Source organism: Corvus moneduloides, chromosome 15 (assembly GCF_009650955.1).
Source record: "Corvus moneduloides isolate bCorMon1 chromosome 15, bCorMon1.pri, whole genome shotgun sequence".
Classification (NCBI taxonomy): Eukaryota; Metazoa; Chordata; class Aves; order Passeriformes; family Corvidae; genus Corvus; species Corvus moneduloides.
The window spans coordinates 4200760-4213743 of NC_045490.1; the positions used below are offsets into that span (position 1 = coordinate 4200760).

Below are 12984 nucleotides of genomic sequence, written 5' to 3' on the forward strand. Positions count from 1 at the left end.
ATCACTGATGCTGTCCTCTGCAGTGACACAGAAAAGTCATAATTCTGAAGTACTCGTACAGTACTTTGTAGACCCTCATGCTCTGTGTTTTGTGGGTGTAAATCCTACTGATCACAGGTATCACCTCTGCTTTTACAAAGAGGGGCATCTGGGTGACACAGCCAGACATCCAGAAATACAGGGAAGATCCCAAGTCTTGTGTGTGTTTTCACACCCATGGAAGTTGTCTGTAGCTGTTCCCTGCTCCCCTCTGTCAGGTATTTAATGCTGTGCCTCTGCCCTTACAATGCTTTTGGTCTGCTGAACTCTCTCAAAAGATGCTGTTTTTTGTAGTTCCAACCAACAAAGTACACAGTGCCATGAGCATGATTTGTTTTATAAATGTCTTATAAATGCTCATGCTTATAAAGACTCATGTCTGTGCCTTGCTCCAGTTCTAAGTTGTCACCAGCATCCTGATCTGAATTCCACTTCAGTTTTGGGATTTTGTCTTTCGGATTGGGTACACTTACTGGGTGGTGGGCTTCAAGGGCAGGAGAAAATATTCTTGTTAGCTGGATCACCTTTCCCAACTGGTGCAAGAGATAACTTTGCAGCTACAGCCTACAATGCTTTTCCCACATCTCTCTGACACAGAAGAGGACATCAGCAAACGTTTTTTTCCTACGTATTCAAGGCTCATTGCTTTAAGAAAAGATGTGAAGCACTTAATCCAAAACTTGTAATATAAGCAGATATGATTGGATTCTACATGTCTCCTGCAGAGGTTAATTAAGCTCTTTCAATGTCATGTTAAAGGTAGCAGACATATGCAATATTTATTGATGACATCTCCAGAATTACATATAGGGTGATCCTCTTCGCCAGCACATCAGAAACTCTTTTGCCCTTCCTCTTTCAGTCTTTCCCCTCTTGTGGTAAATCCCAATGAATTTTACAGTGTCTAGGTTGCTTGCCCACACACACACACAAATCTGCAGCGTTTTATACTTAGTTCCTGATCCCCTTCAAGTACCCCTGGCATATCTTCTCTTGTTGAACCACTGCACGCACAGCTCAAAGTGCCTCCGCCTTTCCACAGAACAGCCTCTTGCTTCCTTCCAGCTCCCAAAATAGCCACTACACTCTGGATCCTGTGCTCACTGCCAGAGCTCCCTGCTGCAAAGGAAACGAGGGCTTTATTCTCTTAAATCTCATCAAACAATGGGAACCCCTGGATGGAATGTCCAGCTTGTGGGCAGGAGCTGAAGGCAGCACTTGACTTTTTTCCACAACATTTTTGCATTTGATCTTGTCTTGTGTAAATACAAATGTACATTTGCATATATATTTTTTTTTCTGGACAGCTAATTCTAGACTCACCCCTGCTAGTTTATTGAAAAGATTCCTTTTAGTAGTTGTTTTTTTTTCTTTATTTAAGAGAACCATAAAAGTGTAAAATCACATCTCCCAGCAGCATCTCTGTCCGATTGTCCTTTGTCAGTGACTGACTGGGTTCTCAGATCAGTTTAGTTTTTAATTTATTAAAAGTTAGCTTTTAATAACTTAAAATTATTAAGTTATTGTGATTTTCTTTCCTCCCCCACTTAAGGTCCTTCACTGCTGCTACTTTACTTGAAGCAAACATTTAATTTGTTATTTGAAGCGTAAGTTATCTTAGGAGGGGATGCAATCAATCCCTCTCCACATTACACTTCCCAAATACTCTGTAGTTCCTGAGGTGGGTCGGGTGAGGTAAGTTCCACCCAGGACTGTGTGAACAGGAGATTTACAGGCATGTTTTTAAGTTGTCCATTGCTGTTGCCGTTCTCTGGAGGATTTAGTGATGCAGAAGCTGAGGCTGGGGTGTCATCCCAGCAGTAAATCCCACAGTCTTCCAAAGTAGATCTTGCTGGTAGTGAACTCGAGGCACTGGAGCAGCTGCAGCCAGGAACCCCTGAGTTTGCCCAGAGTCAGCATCTCATGGGCACATAGCACTGTGAGAAGTTTGTCTTGCATTTCTCTGGAAACTCCTTGGATGGTGTATTTTTAATGTTTTTGAGACGTGAATTTATTCAATAATCACTTTCTTCATCTCTTGTGTTCTTCTGGCTCTTTATTGTTATGGGTTATGTTACATTACCATGGGTTAATGTAAATAAGAGATCTAAAGGCATCTTGGTTGTTTCTCTCTTCAGGCCACCAATCCTACACATAAATCTGGTCAAAAATAATTTCCATGTCAGTCTAAGCAGACCACCTGCCCTTTTTTTTTTTTTTTTAACATAAAGCATCTTCCACTTTAAAAATGTCTTGAGAGCAAAGTGAAGCAGATTCTGAACCAGGTCTCAGGAGGTTTCACCATTGTAAGATCATGTCTACACCTGGTGTAAATGTTCGAGGATGCATCTGTTCAGATGGGGTTTGAGTAGCACTTCATCTTCTGCTTGTGCAGAAATTTTTCTCAGCACTTCAGAGGCTCAGACGTATCCTTTAAATGGTCTCAGCCTCTGGGTTTTGCAGATTTGGGTGATGGCACTGGTGTGTCAGTGTTATTTAGAGGTATTCTTGGGGTCAGGTTATTTGAGGAATTATTAATTATTGTATGTGCAGGCAGATTGCACACAGTTTTACATGCAGGTGATTTACATGCTCCTGGTCCAGGGAAAGGTGGGAAATGGGTTTCCCACACATGAAATATTTACCATGTGAATCTTTATAACTTTCTCAGTAAGCTGGTGAAAGAAATATGTCATCAGCACCCCCAGCTCAAGGTGACATGTTTTAGGGCCCTCTGTTTGGTGTGAGAAAAGCAGCTTCAGAAGGCTGGATTAGCCCTGCTCTCCAACATGCCCCGACTTTGATACCACTGCTGCTTTTTGGTGCCCATGCTAAAGTTACAGGAGTTTACCTTGAGGAAGCAGGGAACCAAATGCTGATATCATATTGCAATAACAGCACTGCTGTTATCTGTCAGCACTTACACTGAACAGAGGCTCTTTTAGCTAAAGTATGACTCTGGCAGGGCTGCTAATTCACTGGCATTGTGTGAACTATGACAGACCACAGGGCTGGTTTGTAGTTTTTTCCATTGACTGAAGTCTAATGTCTTCAGTAAAAATTAAAAATAGTTAACCCACTTTTATGGCCTAATATTTGAGGGGTGAAACGGGAGTGAATTGGGGAAAGACTGAAGGGAAAAGTGGTTAAACTGAACCAAATTAATTGAATTTTATTATTACTATTTTGCTATTTATAATGGTTGTCATCAACCAAAAATACCCTATGTACCCTGCGTACACAGATGGCATAAACTCCTTCCAGCTTTTTTTTTGTTTGTGATAGAAAGGCAGCTGGAGTTCACATGTAATAAAAATTTTAGATACTGGGGCTGGGCACAAGTCAGGAGATATAGGAAAATTCAGATTTTCACTACTTTAAGGAAAAAAAAATATTAAAAAGTCAGGCCTGGGAGCAAAATTAAATTACAGAAAACTGAGCATTCAAACCTGCCTCTGGACTATTCTTAATTCTGTTCTGTGATGTTGTTTTTCAGTGGTGTTATCTTCTTCTTTTCTTATTAAAAGTCTGGGAAAAGAAACCAAAACAGTCTCTCTGGGATTTTAACTCACTCATGGGAGAAAATGCCAAACGCACTTTCCCAAACTACTCTAAATTTCTGTGATGCATTATAACTCAGTATCAGGGAGCTAGAGAAATCCAGAAGATGCAAGATGAAAAATTGATATGCTGTGCTTCACTGTGCAGAACACACAGACCTGAGGAAAAGTGACTGGGAGCACTTGCTGAAGCGAGCAATGAGTAATTTAAGGCTGGTTTGGGCAGTCCTGCCTTCTGATTTGGTGATTATGTGGGTGCCTCCTCAGCTATTTGCTGCTCTGAGCTGAATATTTACTGTGTTGATAACAGCAAACCCTGGTGGTGCTGGAGCTCCGGCAGCCACAGCAAGTTCACAAAAATAACTTTATTATTACTATTCTTATTATTATTATGTTTCTGTTATTATGGCACTGCCTGAAGAATTTTAGTCAACAGGCTCTGACTGCTAGAGGTTTATTCTCTGCATCACTTTGCTTTTCTTGGACCTTTCCTGCAGTTCAGGAGGAAGATATATATTTTCTAATAAAGTAAATAATTTTTCATGCTTTTAATTTTGGTATTTGTTTGTTTTGTAAACCAGTGAATTGCTTAGCATCCCATAAATGCAAAATGCATGTCTGATTTGGCTTCCATTTTCAATCAGTAAGAACATTGAATCCAGAGAGAACAGATTTAGGATTTTTTTTCTTTTCTTAATTAGGATGTTTGACAACTCAAGAGGTTATGTTTAGAAGAGAGTTAGATGGCTGTATCTGGTGCTTAATTTCTATTCTGCAGAATACATTTCCTGTTGTAAAAGTGCCACAAAAGGTAGCTACTGCTGTTTATTGACTAAAGAGCTGAGTAAAATCCAGCTGTGAACATGTGGGTAATAGGAGGTTTTCCCCATGCCTATATTTGATTTCCATGCTCAGCCTCATGTTGGTAAATATCAGTGTAAGTCTCAATTATTTTTTTGTGAATAAGGTACCTCACATGATCTGGGAGTTGTATGTGAAAAAGTCTGCAGGGAAAAAAAAACTCAACCAAAAACCAATCTTCAAGTAAAGTTTTAAAACGTTGGAAAATTCAAGAAATTGTTGTTCAGAATAAAAAAGCTTTATTTTAGCCTAAGTTTTTCAAAGTTTGGAATTTCCATTTTAAAATACAAGTTTTGATAGTCAACTTGAAAAGGGAAAACAATTCACTTTGTCCTTCTGAAGCTTCTACAGGGCCATTTCATAAATCATGGAATCACAGAATCATAGAAAGTTTTGGGTTGGAAGGGATCTTAAAGCTCAACTTATTCCACCCCCTGCTAAGGACAGGGACACCTTTCACTATTCCAGGTTGCTCCAAGCTTTGTTCACCTTGGCCTTGGACACTTCCAGGGATGGGGCAGCCACAGCTTCTCTGGGCACCCTGTGCCAGGGCCTCACCATCCTCACAGGGAACAATTTTTTTCTAGTATCTAATCTAAACCTACTTTCTCTACCTTTTGATTATTTACTTTTCCAAATGAAATTGCATTCCCTCTATATTTTTATTTTAGTGGCAAATTTCTAAGTAGATCTTCTTACCAGGAGTTGCAGGAGAAGTTAGAGATAGAGAAAGAGAGAAGTGTGTGAAAAGTGCCAAAAAAACCCTGCAGAAGCAAACAAAGCAGTGGCAGGGAATGCAATGATGTCTGGACTCACCCTTGTACTGCCTTTGGTACCTCTTGATATGCCAAGTTTTCACCAGAGCTAAAATACCCATCAGAGGTTGTTTGAGACAACTGTTTTTGTAGCATCACCAGGCTGACAGCAGAGCTGGGCCTGCGATGTGCTCAAGTATGTGAGTAGTACCTTTGTCTCCATCAGTACTGCTTGTGTATTTAAATTTATGCACATATTTAGTACTCTGCTGAATTGGTGTGCCGTACAGAATGGGCATGCAATCCTTTTATCTGATAGAAAGTTGCTAATTATTGCCCTGGCCCTTGTGTTTCGGTTTTACTAATTTTACAAACCCACGTATACTTACTGCTGTGTTTCATCCAGGAGTCTGAAGTTTCCCTTTTTCTATCAAATGTGTTTATACCACAGAAAAGGTGTGTTTTGTCAAGTTTTTTTGCCCTAGCCAGGTCTGAGCAGTATAACCAGCACTCACTCTCTGGATAGCCACTGGTCTGGCTGACCTTGGCACCATGACAGCTGTCATATTTTCACATGGAGGAACTGTTCTTGAACAACTTCTCCAATGTATCAGGAACAAACAAGCTTTTCTTCAGCATCAGGAATGCAGCAGGTCTTCTTTCCAACTATTTTTTTCTCCTTCCACAGACATATTTATTGTGGCAATGGCAAGAAAATCCTACTGCTAAGCCTTCGTGTTTGAGTTCCTTTAAATTTCCTTCAGGGGAGTGACAGAAGAGCCAACGTAGATCATTTCAGAGCTTGCTTTCTTTAATTTAACTCTTCAGCTATTTTTAATAAACATGAGTATTAATTTGTAGTGGCAAGAAAAGCAGGGAGGCAAAATCCTCTTACATCTTCATTACTCGGATTTCCATTTCTGCCATGTGTTTAATTTAAATCCCTGTGGTAGTGGCAAAGAGCAGGATGCTGCTGGGGAGGGTGTTGCACAAACCCAAAGGATTTGGTGTGTGATGGACATTAAGGCCAGCAGGGAGTGGCAGGGAGCATTTTAAACAAGTGAAGTGACCTCCAGGTGGTTGTGTGCTCACCAAATCCATCAGGGGAACAAGGGGAATTAGAGGATGGAAGGGGCAGGAGTGAGGACAGAGCTGGTTTCAGGTGTTGGAAGGAGCAGTAGGAACCAGGCCTGGAGTAGAGTTTCTCCCTAGCAGAGAGCAGAGGATAATGGTGAAAGCACAGTGCTACTGGTACCACCATCTTTTTGGAATTGCAGCAGTTTTGTTAAAAAAAAACCCCAACAACATCTCCAAAAAGGAATTTCTATTGAATTGTGAGAAAAGAAGAGAACATTCCCAGAAGGGCCAATAGCATATTTTTTTAGGGCTTTTTCCTGGCAGACAGAAATTCATGTTAGTTTGGGGCCTGATTCAGCCCAGGGGTTTGTATTTAAGCAGAGGGTGTATTTCTACACTGGACCTTGCAGTTACTCAGGGATTTGTAGTAGTACATGCATGGCATGGATTAACTGCTCAGCAACTTCACTCCTTCAGCAGTTTTTGCAGTCTGCTCTGAGCTGCATCTTAGGACACCTAAATATAATCTAAAATTAACTGGTTTTCCCTAAAACTTCCCTTCCTTACACTCCAACCATGTGTCTGTGGGATGACGGGTGACGCATGGAATTCTCTGGTTTAATACCAATGCGAGTCAGTAAATCCAAGTGCTTTGTAAAAAGTTTGTGTTTCTGGACCGGAGCTGACTCACATGGGGCGGGATTGTGTTTCTGTGCTCCGCATGCACAAATGCTCTTCACTCCAGGGATGGTAGTAGCCAGGAAGGGAGTCAGAAACTATGTTTTGGTTGATTCATGCAAAAAAACCTCCAAACCCTTCAATGGTAGCAATAAGTGTAATTGATGACTGAGTCCTGTGTGGCAGAAGAGTGGGTATTCAGCAGTCACATAAGTTTGGAGAGAGAGTTGAAGATTTTATTGATTTTATTGATTTTATTCATCCTGTGTTTTACACATTTTTTTTCATCTTGGAAATGAATTTCAGACCCCAGTAATGAGTATTAATGTTATATATCCTCTGTGGCTAGCATTAATGGTACCCAGTCCTGCCAAATGCGAGGAAAGCTAGAACTGAAAAAAACCAACCCACTGTAAAGAAGTTCAATGTGAACAAATGGGGATGGAGGTTTATGCTTACAAAGAGCTCAGCTCTATTGGCACTTTTCCTGGACCAGTCCTGTCAATCCAAATCTGAAATATTTGCAGAGTGAAGTGTTGCTAATGAGGAACGCTGGCAGGACCAGGCTTGAGATGATGAAGGCACCTGAACAAGCAGTTTAAAGCAGGAACCAAGAGCCTGGGCTGAGCCCCATGAATCAAACTGCTCTGCTCTACCCTTGTTTTAATCTGTTCTCATCCTCCCTCCTGCCAAGGTGGGGGTTCTGTCAGCTGGGGTGTGTGGTGCCAGCCCAGGAGCCGCTCAGCTCTTGTCTGGATGAGTGTGGGAAGCTTCGTGTGGCCAGGGGGACTCCAGCCCTGGTGTGTTCCAAAACAAAGTGCAGCTCTATAGTTTGTTTTGTCTTTCAGTGGAATTAAAATACGGCGCTTGGCAGAATGTGTTCTGTAAACTGGTGACTTTTTTTGCTTAAAATGCAGTGAGGGAACTTGGCTGTGTAAGCTTTGCGTTCCTCTGAAAATGCTGTTATTTTTGCAAGTTAATTTTTTTCTGGAGTTGGTTTAATTCAAAGGAAGTTTTGTTTGCTTGCTTGCTTGCCTGAGGTGTTTTGGTAGGTTTAAACAGATGAGCTTCATTTCTTCTGCAGTTTATTTTGGTGAAACTTCTGTAGCCTTTGGGGGTTATAGCACAGTGCAAATGGAGTTAGACTGAAAAACTTTGGCATTTTGCAGACCCCAAAAGCCAACTCTTGTATTTCAGAGTGATTGTTCAAGCCTTTGAGTTGACATGAGCTCAGGCTTTGTAAGGGGAGGGAAGGCTCAGTGTTTCTCCAGAGAACTTCACCAAGAGCTTTCCATCTTTTTGGGAGGCTCTTGAATCAGCCCACCACCCTCATCACCCATCGCTCGTGTGCTGTGTAAAGCCAAAATGGGAATTTTTGGCTGTCTTTAGCTATTCCATATCCCAGCTCCCCTCAGGGCCGGGGTGTTGCTCTGGGGCTGTGGCAGACCGGGTGGCCAGCTGCTGGACTCGGCCCTTGGCCAAGTCGCCAAAATCCTGCAGTAGGCCCCGGGCAGCGCCAGCTTCTCCCCAAAGAGTGAGTGGCTCTGAGAGGTTTTGCCACATAAGGGCTTGTTTGAGGCTGTAGGCACCAGCTGACAGGGATGTCTTTGCCTCCCAACAGATGGCCAGGCTTTTTATTTCAGCGAGCAATCTCGTCTGGAGGGGTGGTCTCTGAATCCTGCCAGCAATTCACGAGACAGGGCCAGCTTAGGGCAAGAGGGATCTGATGTCTGTGCCCTTCATAGCTCATGAGCTAAATGATGAGCTGTTGACAGGAAAGCCATCATCTGAAGTGTAAGATCCTGAACTCTCCCCACTTTTCGTTTTTCTTTGGCGGAATTAATGCCCTATTTGCTTGTCTCTCAAAATCCATTCTGGCACGAGTACAAACCCTTGCCTGGTGGCAAGCAGTTGTCTGGATCTGAGATGCCAAGATTTGTGCTGACAGCTCCTTCTACACAATCTGAGTCAGGCTGTCACAGCTGGCCATTAGCGGCTTAAAAAGACACGCACGTACAACAAATAGCAGCACCTTTCCATTATTGAATATCAGAACCTGCTTGATTGAGAAATGCAATGACTTGCACTGCTCTTTACTTTAAATGAACACTGTCTCCAAACCCCTGTTCTCCTGCAGTGGCTGTTTATTTTATGTTGATAGCTTGCTCTTATTTAGGAGCTCAGGTCTAGAAGAGACTTCTTGGGCAAGGAGACCTAGTCCTGGATAATCCCAAGCATCACATTTGATAATCCTCCTCATTACACTGCATTTCTTTAATGAAAACAGTCCCTCATAGTTTCAATTTGTCGTTGCAGCCATTTGCCTTGTATGATTTTCTTGATGTGGAGGAACAAGCAGCAAAACTTGCCTTGTTGAGGGGCAGCACCACAACTAGAGCAGGGTAAAGAATGCTGCTCATCAAAAAAGGGATTTTCTGAAGCTGTTTACCCTGCAGTGTTGCCTTTCCTGGTGACAGTCTGTGCAAATTCTGCTGACCTAGTGTTCAGTTTGGGTGCTAAAAGAGGGCTGCTTGCAAAAGTTACCATTCCGATTTAAAGTAAAACAGGATCAGACTGTTCCCCACCCCACTCCTGTATATGGGAACAGGGCAGAGGAACTGCTTAGTCACTGATGGCTATTGCATATATAATGCTGCCTTGTCTGGTTACACTGGGCTTTAAACTTGCTGTAGGATTAAACTTTGCACGGCTGAGCTTTAGTAGACCTTAGTCTGTAGTTTATTTTGGACAAAAGGCTGATAAACTTTGGCTTTCAGGGAGGAAGCCTGGAATCTGAGACCCACTATTATTCACTGACTTGTCTTTATGAGTTTACAGTCCACTGATGCATAACACTGAAGGAAATATTTTCAGTGAAATGTTTGCTTTTTTCTTTGGCTTTATAAAAGGCAATGTCTTTTCTTAGAGATATATGTCAGGGTCATATAGCTACTTCAGTGACCTGTGCATGGTCAGGAAATAGGCTGCATCAAAAATATTTCATTTTTCCATGAAGTCATTCTTTTGACCAAGACTTCCCCCCTTCTTCTTTCAGGGATCTGGGCTCCACTAACCACTGTTTGAGCATCAATTTTATACACAAACTGGATTTATTCCTGTGAGGGAGATTTCAACTCTATGGAACGTTTTCAGTATTTTTGTATTAAATCAAAACTCGTGGGTGACAGAGAACTTGTAAAAAAAACCCATTTATGCACAAGGGAATTTTCACATCTGGCATTTTTCTGTCCCTTTTTTGCTGTGCTGAAAGACGTGTCTCTTCCTCATTGCTCTGGTTGGCGCAGCAAGCCTGGAGTGACAGAGGGACTAATCCTGCAAACTTTAATGGCTCTGACACAACAGATCTATGAAATCAGTGTTTGAAGTTTCAGGGTGTGCTTGCCTGTTTTGCTAGATTGGGCCTATGCAAGCTCCGCTCTCTCTTTGGATGGGGAGGGGGGTGATTTGTCTGAGTTGGGAATACTGATGTAAATAAGTCTATGTTGGACCAAATGTGCAGATGTCGTATTTATACATACTACACCCTATTTATAAGACATTAATATCTGTTTCTCTTTCTCCACAGGTTCTTCTTGAAATTTTTCCTCAAATGTAACCAAAATTGCCTAAAAAATGCAGGAAACCCTCGAGACATGCGTCGATTCCAGGTCAGTCGGACACGCTTCCTCCTTTAAAAATCAGCAGCTGTTAGGGACAGAAGTACTTTGACCCAAACTAACCTAGTAATTTACTGGGAGATGCTAAAAACATAAGGTCACAAAATATTGCCTGAGGACTTCTTGTCACAGCAGAATTGGCAGGAAGTAGTTGGATTTTCTTGCTCTGGAAGAGAGCACTCTTGAAGACAATGTCATCTCCACCGGAAGGAAAAGCATGAAAAGGAAAAATCAGAATGAGCTCACTGTTGTTTTCAGTTATGGGGCTCCCCTGCTCTGAGATAATCCTCTCTGCGTGGGGAACTGTTCCTTTTCATGCAGACACAGAGTGAGCACCTTGTTTATTGGCTGGGGCACAGGAAGGTGTAAGAGCAGTTAATAAAATCAGACTCGTGGCTACAGTTGTTACTCCTGAGCAGTGGTAAAGACTCATAAATGTGCATTGATGGGGTGAAGATACCATTGGGTGTATTTGTCTTGGGATGTTTTGGGCTGGTATTTCCCCACTGTTGTAGCTTGTGGCATTGAGGCTTGGGAGCTGAAATATCAACACAGCTTCAGATGGCCAAGGACATTGTTTTTATGCTCCACCTATGTCATGACTCGTTTTGGGATGAAGAACATCACTGTCCCTTGGGAAGGTGGTCTGTACGTGCACTTCCCCAGTGCTGGCAGCAGAGTGAATTGGTGGCAATGCTGAGAAGTAGTTGCTCCAACCCTGTTATTGAAGACATGGTCCTTTGACTGTGGCAATAATGCTTTACCTGAGAATGTGCTGAATAAAAATATGGGGTAGAGAGTCAAAGGACCTTCTCTTTTGGTGGGAGGAGTGAACATAGCCCAGGGAGGAGACATGGAGAATCTGTCAGTGGGGCTTTGCCTCAGGGTTCTGAGGAAGAAACAAGAGATTTGCCCCATAGACCACATGAGTCTCTGGAGAAAGATACCTCCAAAATATATCTGCTTTCTGTAGTTACTCATGATCTTGTTTGCTTCTTTTCCAGCATTGTTGCACTTCAATAAAAGTGTTGAATGGTATCTAAGTGACAACATTATTTATATGTAGAATGTCTTTGGTTGAACTACTTAATTGCAGCAATGCTGGAAGGCAGAAGGGTGCTATTTGCCTCTGAGCAGAGAAGTGCAGAAGTGAGGAGATGTGGCCACAGGGATTAAGTTAATCAGTGTAAAAGCTAGCATTAGCAAGGCAGAGCCCTTGGCTTCTCACCCCACACTTCTCCCTCTGTCACGTTTCTCCTGTGATTGGAGAGGGCATTATCACGGAAAGAGAAGGTGGGAAAAGGACTCTCACCAGCACGGGGATTTAGTCTGAGCAGTCACCCCTGGGGCCTGTCAGAGCTTGCTTCACAACATGTTCACTCTGCTGGGGCTGTGCTCGCCCAGGCTCGAGGCTGATTTTCATATGGAAATGCCTGTGCGTGTTCCCTCAGAACAGCAATCAGGAGCTGTGTCGGCGGGGAGGTAGGACATAGGAAAGGTTGTTGATCTCTTGACTTGTAAAGACATTCTGTCATACAAACCCAGCTTCACAGCAGTTGAGCTTTCCATGTGTAAACAGAGACTGCTTAATTACACAGGTCATGTCAATTAGTGTGACCTCAGCATTTTCAAGAAATTAATCACTTTCAGCCGAGCGAACCACTCCTACTCTCATACAGGGTAGCATTGAAGCTCGCAGCGTTCTCTTCAGTGCCCAGGCTTATTGTTTTACAATAGCTGCTTTTGTTTCTTCCCTTTTCTTTTTTAAAATTTTGAACTTGTTGGTCTTTTAGCAATAGACTTCTTAAAATAAAACAGCTGGGCTCTACAGAGTCCAAGCTTCATTTATCATTTCTTAGGGTGAAAAGGACCAAGTGTACATGTAGTATCTCAATGATATGGTGCTCCTGGGTGTTTGAGGCAGTGTTGTGTAGGAACCAAGTGAAATCTATGCCCCTGTGTTTGCTATCAGCTGCCTTTGAATTGTTGCCAGTGACTTAAAAGGTCTCCAGTGGTGATGTCAAAGTTCTGGTTAAAAACCATAAGAATAAGATATTTCCAGATACTTTTAAATGGTACCATACTCAGTTTACACATACACAGATGGAGACATTCCCTTCCTTCATTCCCCTACTTGTGCTGGACTTTGAAGCTGCCAAAAGATATGTCCAACTTTTGGTCTGTCATTCATCAGTCCCTAAAAGTTGCTGGAAGTTCTTAGAACACAGATTGTGGTTTTGATGGGAGAATCAGTGAAGGGTCAAGGACATGAGTCTTGCACTATCTAAGGACCAGCCCTGTGGAAAATCTCCTTTCTTAGTAGATTTTAGAGTTGGT

At 42.3% G+C, this 12984-nt stretch overlaps 1 protein-coding gene across 9 annotated transcripts in view; it reads left to right on the top strand.

The window, feature by feature from the left end:
* The window catches only part of EBF1 (EBF transcription factor 1), a 271263-nt gene that overhangs the window by 160785 nt on the left and 97494 nt on the right, over positions 1–12984 (top strand). For all 9 annotated transcript variants that reach the window (XM_032124832.1, XM_032124833.1, XM_032124834.1 and 6 more), the window contains exon 7: positions 10557–10638. In XM_032124832.1, coding sequence (XP_031980723.1) covers positions 10557–10638 — 82 coding nt within the window. The remainder of the gene's footprint in view (positions 1–10556; positions 10639–12984) is intronic.